Genomic DNA, 18,876 nt, shown 5'->3' on the forward strand with positions numbered 1-18,876 from the left:
CCTCAGGCTGACCTATCAGTTACTCAGAGCTACCACTTCTCTTGGACACCACGGAGAACCGAGAATCTGAAACGCTAACCTGCCCAAGGTCTTAGAGGGATGACGGAGTGGGTTTGAATCTGGTTCGCCTTGTGTTCCACCTACAGGTGCTGTGTGGGACAGCAGAAGTTTACGGCAGCGGCCTGAGGCCTGCAACTTGTAATTACACGCAGTCGCCCCAAAGTCGCGCTCATTGTCTTGGCTTCAGACATACCCAGCTCCGCCCATGGCGTGGTGACACGGGCCCTCCCCCACTCTGGTCCCCAGTGCTGTCCCATGAGCCAGCTTCTCTCCAGTCCTTCCCAGAACTGTCCCTGTTCCCCGCTACCCCACACGACCGCAGGTCCAGATCTCACACTCTTCGCATCGCTGCTTGTGCCTGGGCTGCTCGGCTTGGCCTTTCTATGTGGCTCGGCGACTTTGATGCTGGCTGTTTTAGGGGTGTCCCCAGGCCATGCTTATTCACTGTGTTGTATAAATAACCATAGTGCAGTGATTCTTAGTTTAGGTGGTAAATTTTCAAAGGGGTGGATGTGGTTTTCCCTAAGAACTGAAGGAAACTGTGACCTTGAACCGCACAGCCCCGAGAAGATGAGTGAATTTACATTAACAATCGATTTGCTCTGCGGCACTGAATCGTGGTTATGGATCTGCTCACCAGGCCACAGAGACTCAGGCTGGACCCGCGCTGAAGGACCCTAGGAGTCATCGCACGTCAGCTGAGGTTTTCCTGCAATCTGTTCAACTTTGGTATTTGAAACACAATCACCTTCCAAATTTTCCTATATAAAACTTTATGAAGACTCTACATGAGTATTGTAAAGTACCTTGACAACCAACAGATTTCATCCTAAGAAGAAGAAAGGTTATCTATGAAAGAAATGTTTCAAAACACCATTGCAAACAGGACCGTGTCACAAGTGTAACTGGGAGGTGTCCAAACATTTGGAGGGTAACTTACACCCACTCCTTGCAGGACAGAGGTGGCGCACGCCTGTACGTGCCCCCGGAAGGTCAGAGGGCGTCCCTTACCTGCCGTGGGTCTGGTGGTTGAGCTGACATCAGAGGGAATCACCATGGGGATACGTTCATCGTCTTGGGAGTAACCAGCTTGAATGGCTCGGAGGTAACTGTGACTCCGTGTGCGGAAGCCTCCCGGGAGGTCCAGGGCGTCCATGGCCTGAGATTCCACTTCACTGAAGACGGATTCGCACACCGACTCGAGCTGCCCATTGATGTCCGCCTCGCTCATCTGGAACGACCAACAGCCCGGGTGACGGCGAGACCCAGCCAAGGTCATCACGGCCACGTCGCAAAAGAAAAGAGAGCACAGGTCACCCCCACCTTCACTTACCGTCTTCCATTTTCAGCGTAATTAATTTGAAATCAGCATTGGGAATCGTTACGCTTGGGAAACAGCTTATTGTGTTATTTCTTACAAAACACTAAGGAAAACCGCCCACTCCCAAGATGTCCTTGAAAGCCTGTGGACCCCGAGGCAGAACTTTAAAGGATGGCTGGCAGTTATTACCAGTGCAAGAGAGACGGGGAGCTTAAGAGTTTCGCACGCTGTTCAGAATATTAGTCTTCCCTCTTCCTCCGTTTCCAGGTGATGCCTTCGCGTCCTGGGCTGTTTACAGCTCAGACAACCCCAGGCGTGGAGGCTGTACCCGCGAGACTCATGGAAACGGCTCGAGCTGATCTCACTCTGCGTCCGCTCAGCGTCCTGGAAACTAGCGCCCAGCGCGGCAACGCGCTCACGTCCTTGTCCCAGGAGAGCAGCACAGGCCCGTGTCCGGGACGGTACTGCCGTGTGCACCCAGCATGGGTATCACCTAAACTCCGGCGACGCTGTTTCCCTCCTTCAGTCTGGGGTGGTAGTGCCTGCGCTTTGTTTGATGGTTCCGCAGGTAAAGACATGATTTTCATGCCTGAGATTTAATTTCCAAGTAGAGAGTCACCGTGGGAACCTAAATGTTCCAACTGTATTTAAAAAAGAAATGATCAGGCTTTGGCTAGTGCAGGGGTCGTAGGAGATGTGCACGCAGGGGCCTGACCGTCGGGTGAGCTGAGGGCCTCCGTGTGTGCAGTTGATGGCGGGACATGCCTTCTGAGGTTTCTAGGTGGTAACGCTCGTGTGTTTCCCAGGAGCCAACTCTAGAGGTTTTAAATGGAAACCCAATCAAGTGACATAGAGCACTAAGGCAAGGTTAAAGAGCACGGGGTGGGGGAGGGATGGGAATTTTAAGAACAAAAAGCCCCAGTTGGGCAGGTGACGTGCAGCTGCTCCCAGGCCCAGGGCTTGTGGGCAGAGGCAGGGGTGGGCCGGGGGGGCTGGTGTTTGCCCCGTGGTTGGAGGGGACTTGGATGAACGGCCCTGCCCTCACTGCTCCTGTACTTAGGGCCCACCCCCCGGGGGGCACATGTTAACATGGAAGCGTGTGTGGGGATGCCTGCGGTGACCCTGACACGGGAGGGCTGAGGCTCTGGGGGGCATGGGAGGGTAGGAGTGGAGTCAGGGCTCAGGCAGAGGCCACAGACGGGGCTCACGGAGGGGCCCGGGAACCTGGGCTGGTCTCCCTGCGCAGGAGACTCTGCCCTCTGACCCCCTCTGCTCCCCAGCACCCACTCACTCCTCCCCGCCGCATCCTTACAGCTGCCACGACCTGGTCACCGTCTCAGCCCAGCACGTCCAACAGTCACTCATTCCACTGCTTGAAATGTCACCCACAACTTCCTGAACACCCCCGGTTATGTTGACAGGTAAATAAAAAAGTATTGTTTTAAACACCAAATTAATCCCTTTTCTCTAATTGTTCACAGAGTAAAAGCAGGTAAAAGAATCAGATTTCCCCTTCAATAGGGAAGACACCTTCTGCCCACCTCTAATTGCAGACTTGGGTATGGGTCCCGGCTTCTACCTGAGATGCTTTACCTGAATCCCCTGCTTCTACCTGAGATGCTTTACCTGACTCCCCTGCTTCTACCTGAGATTATTCAGGAGCTAGAATAATGGCTCCTTTCCTTTCACGGGACAAATCCCAGTGAGAACAGCCCGTGGAGGAAGGTGCTGAGGGGGATTTAAAGGTGGGACTGCTGGCCCGAAGCCCAGGGTAAGAAAGAGAATCTTCAGGTTGTTCAGTCAGAAAAGACCAGAGAAAAATTACTGGGCGATTGCATCATCCGAATAGTTTGAGGGTGTCTGACGTTGGAAAGAGACACACAAATTCAGGGCAAAGACAGATGATGACACCCCACCATGATCGCCTTGGGTGCCTAGTGAGGGAAACGCATCTGAAACACTCGCACTGGTTTGAAATATGACATTTTCTGGAGTACAAATTCCTTTCAATCCAAGTTTTCCCTTATGTGGAATTATATCAAAAAGTCTCAGATTGTTTTATGTCATTTACGTCAAAGATCCACGTTAGACAACCTGAAAAAGCCAGAAACCGAGTGATGGTGCCGGCGTCCACCAGCTCCAGGACGCAGGATTTCGGTGGATCCCTCCCTTTCTGCAAACCCGCCTGCGCCCAGGAGCTTCTCCATCGGGAAGAAACACTATCGAGCCTGCACGTGCACTTCACAAACGAGTGATGGACGTTTCCGTGAGGACCATTCGGACAGTGCTTCCAGCTACAAAACTGATCAGTGAGGTTCTAGAAATGAAGGGGACTTTTTTTTCACCCAAACAAGTAGTTGAGAAGGATCTCAAACTGGTCTAGACAGGAACTGAAATGACCTGTTCTCTGAGAGCTGATTTGTTCACTAGCTTGAGGGAGATTTGGAAAAGTGGGTGTTTTGCTTGGCAACTCAAACCACAGGCTCAGGTCCACTGGAGATGTCCCAGGAGGACGTTAAGCCAGTGCGGTAAATAACCAGTGTGGGCTGAAGCAACCGATTTCTTTTGTGAACTATAAACGCAGAAAAGCACTTAAAGTGCTTCTGGAGAATGTGGGCACCGAGAAAGCAAAGAAGAGAAAATTGGGAAGACGGTGAGAAAGGTGACTGTCCCGTTGGTAGCAGAGAGGTCGACATACAGCTGGGGGCGGGCTCCTCGGGCGTCAGGATGGATGACAATTCCAGAGCAAGCATGACAGTGAGGGTATGGGGGCCCTGGGACCGTGCGCACAGCTGCCAGGGGTGAAAAATGGGGCAGGCGCTGTGACAAACCATATAGAGTTTCCTCAGAAGGTTAAAACTAGAACTCCTGTCTGATGCAGCAATGCCACTTCTGGGTATACGTGCACAAGAACTGAAAGCAGGGACGTGAACAGACACTTGTACACCCGTGTTCACAGCCGTGTTACTCACAGTAGCCAAGAGGGGGAAGCAACCCAAGTGTCTGTTGATGGACAAACACAATGCGGTCCATTCACACAATGGAATATAATTTAACCTTAAAAAGGAAGCAAATTCTGACACAGGCTACCATATGGATGGACCTGGGGGAAAGTGAAATAAACTAGACACAGAAGGACACATACTGTATGAGTCACTCATGTGAGGTCTCTGGAGGACTCAGATCCACAGAGACAGAACGTAGACGGTGGGGCAGGGGCTGGGGAAGGGGAAAGGGGAGTCAGTGTTTAGTGGGGACAGTGTCAGTTTGGGAAGACGAGAAAGTTCTGCATGATGGTGGTGTTTGCCCAACAATGTGAATGTACTTAATGCCACTGAACTGGACACTGAGAAGTGGTTAAGATGGTACATTTTATGCTATGTATATTTTACCATAATTTTTAAAAAAAAGGATGCATGACAGAAAGAAGCTACGATCACACTGAAACAGCTTTTCAAAGACGAGAGAGAAGAGACGATGGCAGGACCTGACACGGAGGAAGGCAAACGTCCTTCCTTCAGTGAGTGAGGATGCAGGGTGCCCCCCCCTGCCCCCGTGCGGGTCTCCTGACATCCCCCCGCCCCTGCGGGTCTCCTGACATCCCCCTGCCCTGGCACCCGTCCTGATGCGCAACAAAACATCCGCCGCAGCCCTGAGCTTCCCGGGCTCCTGGGAAAAGGGAGCATCGTCAGAAATTTCCGAATGGTGGATGAGCAGAAACAAAGTAAACGCAGAGACTGTCTAGGGACGGTGACCTCAGGAGATTCGGCCGGGCGGAGCCTCAGCAAAGATGCCGCCCCGGGGACAACACGGCGAGGACCAGCTCAGAGCCTCACTCGCGCCCTCGGCCTCGGGACCGGTTTGTCTTCCCGCCCAGGGAGCGGGTGTAGCTGCCCCGTCCCCAGAGCTGCCCCGCTCCCATGACAATGGCCACATTGTGGATCCCAGGGCGAGACTGAAAATATTCCATCGCACTAGCCGTACATTGGGTCATAGGACACTGAGGACCAGGCACTGGCGTGTACGGAGTGGCGACTAGGATGTGAGGGGTGAGGAGGGCCGGGTCCGGTGGGGAAGAGGCAGAAGGTCTGTAGGGATGCGGCGAGGCCCCCCGGCAGGTCCCCCTCTTCCATCTGGGGCCTCCGTCTCGCTCAAGCAGTAAGAAGCCGAGGGGAAGGTTTGGACACACCTGCCACCTGGCATCTTCAAAGAATAAGGGAGGGTGTGACCTTGCTCCAGGCTTTCCTGGAGCTGAGAGGGTGTCTGTCCCCAGAAACACCAGCAAACTTGGGCAGCTGGCGCTGGGAGACCCTGTGTGTCCCCTCAGGGTGGGACCCAGACCCTCCACATGGGGGCGTGACACAGGGAAGGAGGCTGATCAGCGTGGAGGGGACGGAGGGGACGGAGGCCAAGACGGCCAGCTAGTCAGCCATCCCGGCTCAGAGCAGGCGGGAGAAAGAATGACAGAGCCATAAACGCAGCCCCTGCCCCCGCAATTAATCTTATAAAGTCCCGGGGGCGCAATCAGGCCAGGATGACTCCAGGCCGGAATGTGCGTCTGCTCACGGCCTGTGGCCCTGGCTGGGGCTGACTCAGGGCGGGGTCCCCCGGGAGGGAGGAGGGAGCCCACCTGGCTGACGCAGCTGGCCTGGCTGAGGGTGCTGACGGCCCGCATGTAGCTCTGGTTCCGGGAGCGGAATTTCGGGGAGCTGTAGTTGGCAGAGGGGTCCAGGCTGTGGCCGGCAGGCCCGTCGCTGGCAGCTTGCAGGTAGCTCTGGCTACAGGAAAGACACGGAGAGAAGAGAAGAGGCTTCCGTGAGCATCACCCAGAGGCTGTTAGCAAACTTCGTCCTGCGGTGGACACCTTTGCCTCATGTAAACATTCCTGACAGACACTCGCACAGATGCGATTTCCACAAAAGCAACAGGGGAGCCTATTTACAAACTTGCTTTGAAACCTGACTTTTTATGATCAGGGAGTGACATTAGGATCACCCCACATAGAATAAAAAAGTGCTGAAAGCACAGGTAACTCACACACCATCAGAGCGAATTGGGGTCAAAAAACCATGAGAGTCTCATAAAAATCAGGGTAGCTTTTAGCAACTTTACACACTCAGAAAAATAAAAGAAAAAAATCAAAGGCTCGCCTTCAGTTTTAACTTACGGGAAGTTGTGCAGATTACGCAATACAGGCAGAGAGCAGACTGAAAAATCAAATCCATATTGTTATCGTAAGGATCATTTTCTCTCAAACAGCTTTAAAAATCTATTTCCTCTGGTATCGCTTCTTGTTATTCTGCAAAATGTTAAAAGTATGGGAAAACCTTGAGGGCGTCTGGCATGTAGAAGGTTCGGCTTAGCTTACGTTTCTGACTAACTGAACTCCTTTCAGCTTTTGGTGACAGACTTTCCACAATATAGTAAGAATTCCTCTTATTTGACCCCAAACTGGAATAATGTGGACACAAATAATGAGTTTATTCTTCTTTCGTATTGCAGATCACAATGGGAACATTAAATAGGATCACCGCACAGGCCTGTGTATAAAAATGTGTCTAAATATGAGGTTGCTAATTCTGACTCCATATATGGCCGAAGAATGTTCCCTTGTTTTTCAAAGTAAACTCTTGATGTAAATTGCTTTCTCTGTGCCTTACTTCTTTAGAAATGGGGCAGAAGAGAAAAAAATGGGCTCAATGAAAAGTTCTGATTAAGCAAAGCCCATTTCTTATAAAGTCATTATTTTGGGTAAAATTAGCAATATGCATTTTTAGATATTAATAGAATACAATTTATATTATAAATTATTATAAAAATAATTTTTGTTTTAAAACCAGATGTATAACATATTCCAGCTCCTACCTTCCTCCTCTCTACTCAAAACAAAAAAACAAAGAAAAAAAAAAAGAAAAGAAAGGAAAAGGAATGGGAGAGAAGTGAGCTTGGAGCCAGCTCTGACCTTGGCTCGTAAAGGGTGCAAGCCCCTGCCCAACTCGTTGTCACCCCCGCTGCTCCCGGCCGGGGTCTGCACCAGCACGGCCAAGGGTCCCTTTGTGCCTCTGTGGGCCCGCAGCTGGAAGCAGGCAGGTGTGCGACCACCTCCAGCGCCCACGGCCGCCACGTGGGGCCCAGGCTAGCTTGGACGTGACCTCGCCAGCCTCACCTGCACCGTGTTTAGTCCAAGGTCACCTGCAGGGGCCTGAGCATCGCGGCCTCGGCGGTGCGTGTGGAGGTGTGCTGCCCGGACCCTCAGGCTCTCGGCCTCATGTTTGTTTTTGCAAAAATGAAACCTTTCTGGGTTCCCCTCTCCTTCTGTGTTTCCTTGAATCGCTGACTTCACACTACGATTTCTACCTGTTAGCAGTTTTCTCTTACTTCCTTCTGATAGGAGACCTTTCCCTGCTGATTAGCACCTCTCTTCACCGTTTCAACATTCTCAAATTAAAGTTCTGAGAATCTTTAAGAGAAGGGCTGTGTCTTCTTGATCTCTGTATCCAGGTTTCCAGCCCAGAGCCTGGCGCCGTGAGCCGGGGGGTGACTCAGAACTACAGCAAATGCCCCTTTGGTCGTGGCTGGGTGGTACCCACACACAATTCCGTGTATTTGTGACTCTACGTTTCAAATACATTTTAAAAACTCCCAACCATCTCCTTATTCCAACACAGGGTAGCCTCTTAAAGAAGGGCTTCCACTATAGAAAGCTAATCAGGTTGTTTTCTTTTACAGACTCACAACAGTTAACGTTTGCTATACACTGTTATGCTGGATCCCTGTAAGCTTCTGACCCGGTACCAACCCATTCAGCGCTCGCGGGAACCCCGCACGGTAGGGCCTCATTGTGCAAACAGGCGGACCGAGGCGCACCTTGCCCAGGTGCCCCCGGGGCGAACGCAGAGCTAGACTCCGGGGCCAGGCAGCCTGGCTCCGAAACTCATGCTTTTAGCCCCAAGATCGCAGCTGCTGAGTCACAGGAGAAGAAGGCCCGAAAGGTCTGGTCCTCTATCACCAAATGTTTTAAACAGTTAAAAAAACCCAACTGGAAGATCCCACCTGCTGCGGAGCAACTGGGCCCGTGAGCCACAACTACTGAGCCTGCGCGTCTGGAGCCTGTGCTCCGCAACAAGAGAGGCCGCGACAGTGAGAGGCCCCCGCTCGCCACAACTAGAGAAAACCCTCGCACAGAAACGAAGACCCAACACAGCCATAAATAAATTAAAAAAAAAAAACCCAACTGTGCCTCATTAGGGTTAATAGAACTTTAAACATTTTAATAGCTTGGCATCTTCTAATACTGCCCAGGAAGGCCAGCGATCCTCACGAATCACAGACCCGGAGACGGATCAGGAGCTGAGACGGGGAGGTGAGTCGACGGTGGAGGGGCAGGGCTGCTGTGACCCACTGGAACCGGGGCCGGGGCCCCAGGGCCTGTCCCTCTTCCTCAATTCCTGACGATGGAGTTCTGCTCTTCCTCAGAAATCCGTCTTCGGGAGTTGATACCACTTTGAAGTTCCCTTTAAGCCCCTCAGTCATTCCCTCATAAGAATAACTCCTACTTCGATATCACAGTTGTCAGGCATGGAAATACATCTTCATGTATAGACTTTCTGGTGGCTCAGAAATTCTAAGAGGAAACCATAGAACGTTTTCTAAAATAACATGAAACATTTTTTTTTTCCAGTTTTTTTCCCTTTCAAATGATGCCCACGTTAGACAGTCATATATGCATAAATGAGATTGGAAACCTATTTTGGAAAGCTGTAAGAGTGAAAACGAGTCGTATAAAAGAGGTTTCCTAGTTTTCTACTTCTTCCTTTCCCTCTGCAAACTGTCAGAGTTGTTTGCTGGATCACAGGCTCACAAACCTCTTCTGTGACTTCGGATCATCGTAAAAACAAATTCACGTAACAAAATACATGCCAGGCCTCTGGATTCAGCTATTCAGATCCACGTGGATATGCTTGACTATTTAGACAAAATAAACAATTCTCTTTATTTTTGTCACCTTAGAAAAACAGTCAAGACTCTAAGTAGGTTGTATGAAGGAGAAATGTAAGAAAACATTTTTTTCAAACTAAATGTGTTTATTCTAGATACGGAGGGCAACTTCACATTTTTAAAAATGGAATCTGACCGGAATGGCGTGCATACATGACCACTGTCGTCACTGCATTACGTGGAGAATGGAACATTCTAAACAGCATTACAGATAGCGGTGTGAGAAAGTGTGTGTGTGTGTGTGTGTGTGTGAGATATAGGTGTGTGTGTGCTATTCCTCCGACAAAATGGAAATTATTCTAATGTCTTTCAGCACACATGTCACATAAACTTGCAATTAAGTGATTTCAGAAAATGTTTTTTTCCAGATTATTTCCGTATTTAGACTAAAAGGGTCCTTTAAGTTTTAATTGCAGTCGCAGGAGATGAAGGTGTGCTTGTGCCCTAATTACACCATGCTGGGCCGGGGTGTCTGTTGGTGACAACGCAAGCGCTCAGACCCTAAAAGTGACACTGGAGGACCTGGCACTCGGGGCCTGGGGACAGCTGAGACCTTCCCGCCTCTATGGAGGCTTCTGAAATGGGGCAGGAAACAGGCTCAGAATCAGGTACCTGCATCTGACTTGAAGGCTGGGGGTGGGGGTGGGGGTCTCACGGAGGAATGGCTCACGTCACGTGGCTGGAAACGCATCTGGAGAGGAGGTGGCCGGCGTCCGGGGCTCGTTAGGGAGGAGCTGCCTGCAGCCCGGAGTCCGTGAACTTTCTACACTCTGCCGAGGCTGCCCTTGCGTCCTGCACTTTCCCCTCGTGCCTCGCTCGACTGTCTGGACCTGCTACTCCGATTCTGCTCCTCTGCTCCTCACGTGTATTATTTTACTGGCCAGCACCCCCTGCGGGGAAAAGCCTTTGTACCTTTCCAGTAAATTCTGCGGATTTCCTCGAGCGGGTGCCAGGAAGAGCGCCAGGCACGGAAGACAGCAAAGATGGAGGAATAACTGCCAGATCAAAACGCAGGGCACCCGGTTGAGTTTGAAGTTCAGAGGAACAGCAAGTAACTCTTAATATCAGTATGTTCCAAACGTGTCCCAAATGGGACATCCTTATACTAAAAAAATGCACTGTTTACCTGAAACTCAAATTTCACTGTTTGTCTTTCTTACATCTGGCGGTGCTACAATGGAGGTATGTTCAGGGTTACGGTGTCGGGGACGCAGACGGGAGCGCAGGTGTTCCTAATGCACAATGTCTGGGAGTTTGGTAGAAACGTCTTAGGACACACCTGGGGGAGCTGACAGAGGGGCTGCTCAGATGGGGCCCCCATTTTTCCGGGTCAGATTTTGTCCGAACAAAACATTTCAACTGTTTGATTTTTTTGAAAAGAAAAAACCTAGGTGAAGTCATCAGAAGAACATAATTTTTTCTAAAATAGAAATCAAGGAACAGAAAAATAAACACCACTACATTGTTATAAATTGAGACAAATTGATAATGTGAAATGGGCAGAGCCCACATTCAGGACTCAATGAATTCTGACAGTTTCTTTTCTGTAACCCTCACCCACACTCTCATCAGCATTCTCGGTTGTCATTCTTCTCAAGCTGAGCCATTGTACTGAAAGTGAAGTGGTGTCTCGTTAACGTTTACTCCTCATTTCCTGGATGACTAATGATGTGATGATTGGTTATTTGTACATCTTCTTTTGTGAAGTGACTTTTCAACTTTTCCCCCCATTTTTTTTTCCCCCCATTTTTAATCGGGTTATTTGTCTTCATAGTTTTGTTTTGTGGGAGTTCTTTATGTATTCTGTATTCAAATCCTTTGTCAGATAGGCATTTCAAATATTTTCCTTCACTTTGTGGCTTGCCTTGTCCCCTTCTTTTTGGAGTCTCTTGGTGAGCAGAAGTTTTAAATTGTGATGGTTAGATTCACTCTTCTGTCACATTGATATACTCTGTCCTTTTGAGTTTTCCTTGTCCTGAGAGATTTCACCTCCCGCGGGACAATTGCAAATGCCTGGAGATATTTTGTTGTCACAACTTGGGGGTGGGTGCTGGGTAGATGCAGAGATGCTACCAAAACTCTATCGTGCACAGATAGTCGTCAACTGAAAAGAGTCGTCTGGCCCCAGATATCACTAGTGCTGAGGGTGAGAAATCCTGGTCTATTCTGACACCAATAGCTCTCTGTCTTAAGGGCAGATGGTCTCCATCCCTATTCTTCTCAAGTGAGTGCCCATTGGGCATTCAGAAAAATAGACTATATTATAAAACAAACCTTAGCAACTTTGAAAGAATAGAAATCATACAAAGTATGTTCTTGGACCAGAATAAATTAAACTAGAAATTAATAACAGAAAGATTTCTGGAAAATCCCCAAATATTTGAAAGTTAGGTCTGCAGTGACTCAATTCAGATATGAAAACAGGTTCTGAAAAGGGACCTGTGTGGTCCATCTGCTTAGACTAGTTGACGTCCATGTGATGAGTATTTGTTCATCTTTATTAGCGAGGATTAAAAGACGAGCAGATTATCAAGACTCCTACATCTTTTGGTCAGACTATGTATTTTGGCAGAGTATGTGAAGAAGAGACCCAGTTTCTAAATGAAGGAGCTCTGCCTTTTCTCTGTCATGCTGAAAAGCTGATATATAATACTATGTAGGTAATATTCCTTCCCTTAACTATGCCTTTCTTGGCTTTGTATATGTTGAAAGAGATAATATCTTTTGAGGAACACGTGTCAAGCAGGAACTTTGGCATGAATTTGGTTTCAGTTGTTTTAAGGATTAATTAATGAAATGCCTTTATCAACTTTCCAAACTTTTTTTTTTTTTTTAAATTAAGTAATTAATTTATTTATGGCTGTGTTGGGTCTTCGTTTCTGTGCGAGGGCTTTCTCTAGTTGCGGCAAGCGGGGGCCACTCTTCATCGCCGTGCGTGGGCCTTTCACTATCGTGGCCTCTCTTGTTGCGGAGCACAGGCTCCAGACGCGCAGGCTCAGTAATTGTGGCTCACGGGACCAGTTGCTCCGCGGCATGTGGGATCTTCCCAGACCAGGGCTCGAACCCGTGTGCCCTGCATTGGCAGGCAGATTCTCAACCACTGTGCCACCAGGGAAGCCCCAAACTTTTTTTTAATATACAAATAAAACAGACCAAGGAGCTGGATCTCCTGCTATACTCACATGCCTGCTATCTATCCACTAAAGCTATCACTACTGTCTTGGACAAAGTGGCAAAAGATAAAATAAAATCTTTGTGTGAATTAGTCAGTAGGGTCTGACACATGCTAACAATGCTGTTGACTAGCACCTCAGTATTTCAGCACCTTAGTACAATAAATTTCAATCTGTCGACAATAAAGCGAGTGTTTCAACTAGAAAAAACAAAAACAAAGACAAAACAAAACAACACCAGTCTTCTAAATTGGTTCAAAGAGGAAGTCTCAATGGAAATTTAAACCTATCTTGTACAGATAAGCAAGGGGAGGGAGAAAAGCTAGAATGAACCATGTTGCATTAGATTATAGTCAGAGACATTGGTATGAATTCATGTTCAGCTTGATACAGATGCAGATGGGTAGACAAAGTTAATAATTATAGATATAAGCGTGTATACCAGCTCTGCCTGCTAAGGAAACTAGCAGTGAGCACATCCAGTGCCCAGATCTTGGTTTCTAAGCACCATTCTCCTGAAAGGCAACAGGGATCCTTGAAGAGACAGCTGGTTCTAGGGCTGGAAAAAAATCAGATAGTGTCAGTTGTCCAACTTTGTCAAGATTGTTTTGGCTCTCCTAAGGTCCTTTGCATTTTCACACACATTTTAGAATCTTCCTGTCCGTTTCTCTAAAAAGTGAGGCTGCTTTGAATTGCATCAGCTTTGACTGAGGTTGCATTGAAATGATACCTCAGTCTGCGGAGAATTAACATCTTAGCAACATTGCAGTTTCCATCACAATTTCTCTCTCCATTTGTGTTGGTCTAATTACATATGTACATGCTACATGTATACACGCACATCTCATACATACACAGTGAATTCACAGATAAATGTCTCAGACAGATATCTAGCACATACTTAACACACTCCAGAGTGTATGGCTGCTTTCTGTAGCAGAGTTAGTTCTCCGGAGCTCCTACCTGGGGCGTTTTAGTTTTACATTATGTGGTGATGGTCTCTGTCATCTGTTTGGCTCACAGACGTCTCAGTCCTTTTGTTGTTGTTTGGTCAGAGAATTCGCCACTGTGACGGGCAGAGGTGGGCTCCTCCTGTAGGACTACACACGTTAACTAGTTCCTTTCTCAGACTCCCCTGGAGCCGGGGGAAGGGTACATGACCTACGCTCCTCTGATGAGATGCCTTCCCCCAGACCTGGGTGAAAGCCAGGATCACAAAGCAGAGTCCACGCTAACGGCGGGATCGCGTTTACAAGGTCATGTGGCCGGGGTTCGGCCCGGGGGTGTCAAACCGAGAGGTGTTTGCACGATGGGGCTGGCAGGCACTGGCTTCACTACGGCAGTTCCGAGCGAGGCTCTTTCCCTGCTGGAGATCCTCCCTTATTTTCTCATACATGTCCTTTCTACTTATTTAAAGAGCCTGCTGTTGAGTTTATGACCCTCTAAGCCCTCTGTGTGATGATGAAACTGTGTTTCCTGGATGCCGAGTATTCCAAGTGGCAGCTGAAGCCACACCTGGATTTTTACAGAGAACAGCATCCCCCAGGGTCCCTCTGGCTCCACCAAAAGGCTCCTCGGGTCCATTTTACTGAAAACACTGTTGATCCCAAGACCCTCTAAGTCACATATCACAAAACTTGCCTTACTACCCATATTTGTATTAGAAATTGCTGAGTGTAACCAGAATAGAGGGTATCCATTTAAACCTTTGACATTCAGCATTTCTGAGGTTTATTCTTTGAAATTCAATTTGCTAGCATCTTTCACTATAATTTATTTTTCCAAAGAGACACAAAATAGAGGTCAATATTAGTGAACTGTGTACGCAGAGTCCGTATAAACAGAGAGGAACCCAGAGGCCTGCAGACCAACATCATCAGTAAGGACCACAGCAGAACAACCCCTCTTAGGAGATGTTTTTTGGTGTTAAAATGCTCTCCCCAAATATGTTTACCCAGCAAAATGAGTCATTTATCTAACACACATTTATTGGGCACCAAGGACAGAAACAAGATGATTGAATACTCGCCCTTGTTCTCAAGGAGCTTGCTGGGCGGCACATAAATTTTAATAGAATTCGATTTTCCGAAGGATATATTTAAAGAGACCCAATGTCTTTCGAAAAATCCTCTTCTTCTCCATTCAAATTGCCTTATAGTTCAACTTATGAAATGTATTTTAAGGAAAAGGTGGCACTATTGCTCAAAGGATTATGAACTAGAGTCCACTGTAAGGAAAGCAGAGAGATTAAAAAATCAGAAAGAACGATGAGTATTAAGGAAAAGCTCCAATTACTTATCTTCCATGTTATGACACTCTATCAGCACCAATGGATGTAAATGTATCAAGGTTCATGAAAAAATCTGCTCTTGTTACAAAATGATGTGCCTGTAAGCCTTCAGAGATGAAAGCATAAATGGATATAAATAAGAAAATTAAAAAGTTAAAATGAGGGATACAGTTTATACAAATATATTTATATTTATACATACAGCACAATATAGTATAGAATACATTGAAAATTTACATTATTAAGTAGATGAGGTTCAGCCAGTTTAAAAACAGTCTGGGAGCACTATTTACAATAGCCAGGACATGGAAGCAACCTAAGAGTCCATCAACAGATGAATGGATATAGAAGATGTGGCACATATATGCAATGGAATATTACTCAGCCATAAAAAGAAATGAAATTGAGTTATTTGTAGTGAGGTGGATGGACCTAGAGTCTGTCATATAGAGTGAAGTAAGTCAGAAAGAGAAAAACAAATACCGTATGCTAACACATATATATGGAATCTAAAAAAAAAAAAAAAAAAATGGTTCTGAAGAACCTAGGGGCAGGACAGGAATAAAGATGCAGATGTATAGAATGGACTTGAGGACACGGGGAGGGTGAAGGGTAAGCTGGGACGAAGTGAGAGAGTGGCATGGACATATATACACTACCAAATGTAAAATACATAGCTAGTGGGAAGCAGCCGCATAGCACAGGGAGATCAGCTCAGTGCTTTGTGACCACCTAGAGGGGTGGGATAGGGAGAGTGGGAGGGAGACGCAAGAGGGAGGGGATATGGGGGTATATGTATACATATAGCTGATTCACTTTGTTATAAAGCGGAACTAACACGCCACTGTAAAGGAATTATACTCCAATAAAGATATTAAAAAACAAAAAACAAGCAAACAAACAAAAAAAACAGTCTGGAAGCTCCTCAAAAGGATACATCTCATGTTCCCAAATGACCCTGCAGCTCCACCCACAGGTAAGAGAGAATGAAGATAAGCGTCCACATAAAAACTTGTGCAAGAATGTTCACAGCAGAATTATTCATAAGAGCCCCAAAGTGGAAACAACTTAAATGTTCATCAAGTGTTGGATGGATAAACAAACGGTGATGTAGCCACATGATGGAATATCATTCAGCCAGGAAAAGAGAGGAAGAACTGACACCCACCACGAAGTGGAGGAACCTTAACAACATGCTGAGTGAAAGAAGCTGGACACACAGGGCACGTATTGTAGGATTCCACGTCCATGAAACATCCACAACTGGCAAACCCGTGGAGACAGAAAGCACATTGGTGGCTGTGGTTGGGGAAGGATTTGAGGAGTGACTGCTGGTGGGTGCGGGGCTCCTTCAGTGTGAAGACATGTCCTGACGTTGATCACAAGGACCTCTGTGAATATACTACAAGCCACTGAATTGTATATGCCAGGTGGATGACTTGCATGATCTATAAACTATATTTAGTAAAGCTGTTAGGAATCAGATAAGAAAAGGACAATATTTAGTTTTCTGTCACTTGTCAATTGAAGTGAAATGTATGTTCACAATGATGGTTTGGGAGGAATTTTCCAAAGGAAGCTGAGGCCCCACTCGCCAGTTCACGGTGTGTTCACAGGCCCTGGGCGTCACCGGGAGGGGAGGGGAGGCCCCAAGGCTGCGCAGGTGACCACAAAATGCTTTCATTGTCCTCATCTCCTTTGAAGCTGTCTATGATTCTCTGGGGAAGGGATGCCAACCCACTTGCTTCATGAAGGCAAGGGGATCCTTCCTGAGAGGGGACCCAGGGCCCAAAGGTCCCAGAGCAGGCGCTACACATTCTGCACAAAGATCGCTACCTCCAAAGCCTGCACGTGTTACTTTAGTATTATACATATATTTTAAAACATTTGCAATGCATTATTACAACTCTGTGATAAAATCATAGTTCAGAAGAATACAAAACCGTGCAACGGTTTCTCTCCAGAGCAGAGAGCTGCCAGCTTTGGTTCTGGCGCCATCACTGACCCAGGGCCTCAGAGCCAGCACAGGGCCTCATGCTTTGTTTCCTCCCTTAGATGAGAGAACTTTAAAGTCACGGGACTGGGGGTGGTCGCTGAAATGAGCAGAGCGCAAGGTCTCAGATTGCTAAATGGAAAAATCCTACCCTGAAGTGGCATCTTAGGCAAACAAGGATGGGGAAAGTTTGTAAAGCTAATGGAAAAAGTACAAGCTGGTCTCACTAGACGGTCCGATTGGTGCAATCAGGAGAAATTCTTGCCGTCATCCGTTTTCTGAGCTGTGAACAAAAAGACCTCAGGGGAATATGGAAATGGCCTTCCTTCTCCGGGTTGTGATAAACCTCCTCTGAAAGGACCTGCACCTCACCATCCACGTGAACGGAGACAAACGCAAAAGGAGGGCTTTCAGCTTCACCTTAACATGCGCCCCCCAACCAACCCCTGCAAAGAGGGAGGGGCTGCGGGCCGAGAAGAGCAGAGGTCTGCAGCCAGGGGACCTGGGTCCGGGGTCTGAATTTCCCTCTGTCCACCCTCGCAGTGTGAGGCTGAGTGCATCGCTAACGTGCTTGACCCAGACTTTCTCCCTTTGACAATGACCAGCCCAGCCCCAGGCACTTCAGGGTCGTGCAGACGGTTCAGTGACTCAGGCCGCGGCAAAGATTCAGAGAAGCTGGCTGCCAAGCCATGACCTCCACCCCACTCCTCTCACTAGGGCTTCAAAGACAGAGGCGACCGCAGCATGTACCTCGTCACACCACGAGCCCCGTACAGAGGGTCAGACCTCCCTCCGGCGGTGCTGGGCAAGGGCTCCACTCGGCGACTATTCTCGAGACCATCGCAGGGGAACTTTCCTCTGGCCTGAGATCCTTTCATGCCTATTTACATCCACACCTTCTATGTTTGAGATCGTTTTTTAAGCAAGTACAGAGCTTTCTTCTTTATTAAAATTTCTGACAGTTGCCGGTTTATATTAAAGGCTAGTGTCGGGGCAGCAGGAAAACATCCATTTAATGGTTTCACAAGTGCTAACCTGTATCACAGTCCCCTGGGGGCTTGCCAATAATGTAGATTCCTAGGTCACATTCCCTAGATGGACTTAGAGGGTGGGGTCAGCCCCAAATCCCAATTTTAATAAACATTCTAGGTGAGTCTATGTCAGGTGGTCTATGGACCAGCCCACAGTTTGAGAAACGCAGGTCTACTTGGATAGAAGAAGAGGGGACCCCACTGAGGGACCTTGTAGAGAATCTGGATGTTTATCCATTTCATCCACAAACAATAATAAACACACTCTTGAAAAGTCTCTCTGCCGGTGCTGGGAGACAAGGTTTGTATCTGCGTGACGGGCAAGCGCCGTGCACTTAGAGCAGGGCCCCCAGGGCACAGCTCACTCAGCCCTGCTTCCTGGAGAGAAAGCCTGAATCCACGCAGATGCTGACCACCTCCGGTCAGAGTCCGGAGCGTCTGGTCACCGGTGTGGTCGTTGTTTAAACATCTCGGGCACCCCTGTGCCAACTTTGCTCTGAGCACTGAGAATGGTGACGTGTGACTGTGGAATCCCTGACACAGGGCAGGTGGGGATGCAGAAATGGGGCCCTGAGGTCCTTGTAGGGCGGGGAGGCAGGGTCGGGAACTCTTCTCGTGGAGGAGACTTGAGTGTAATCATTGCCCTGGAGCTCATCAAATATTAAACGGTCGCGTATTGACTGGCGTTTCCTGCCCGGAGAACAATGAGGGAACGTGCAGCCTGGCTTAGAAGTATCCTAACCCTTTCCCAGGCCTGGTCCCTTAGACAAATAACCACCATGACAGGACGTATTAACCGTTCAGCCCTGAGCTGGGCTCGGTGCCCCATCCGAGGGCCGGGAAACAGGACACCAGATCAGTGACGTGACGCTTTTAATGATGTCGTTGCCCGGCCCAACGGTTTTACCAACGGCCAGGACATCGGGGGTGTGGGTCAGACAGACCTGCGCCTTCAGGGAAGGCGCTCTCGGGGCCCGTCCGAGGTGCTGTGCGGTCCAGTGACCAGCTTT

At 48.2% G+C, this 18,876-nt stretch overlaps 1 protein-coding gene across 10 annotated transcripts in view; it reads right to left on the reverse strand.

Moving 5' to 3' along the window:
* Window positions 1-18,876, reverse strand: part of DLGAP2 (DLG associated protein 2) — a 726,244-nt gene that overhangs the window by 47,308 nt on the left and 660,060 nt on the right. For all 10 annotated transcript variants that reach the window (XM_059909837.1, XM_059909832.1, XM_059909834.1 and 7 more), the window contains 2 exons: window positions 6,012-6,159; window positions 1,072-1,291 (listed from right to left, as the gene is read on the reverse strand). In XM_059909837.1, the coding sequence (XP_059765820.1) occupies window positions 1,072-1,291; window positions 6,012-6,159 (368 nt within the window). The remainder of the gene's footprint in view (window positions 1-1,071; window positions 1,292-6,011; window positions 6,160-18,876) is intronic.

The sequence above is a fragment of the Balaenoptera ricei genome, chromosome 21, assembly GCF_028023285.1.
Source record: "Balaenoptera ricei isolate mBalRic1 chromosome 21, mBalRic1.hap2, whole genome shotgun sequence".
In the NCBI taxonomy this organism is placed as follows: Eukaryota; Metazoa; Chordata; class Mammalia; order Artiodactyla; family Balaenopteridae; genus Balaenoptera; species Balaenoptera ricei.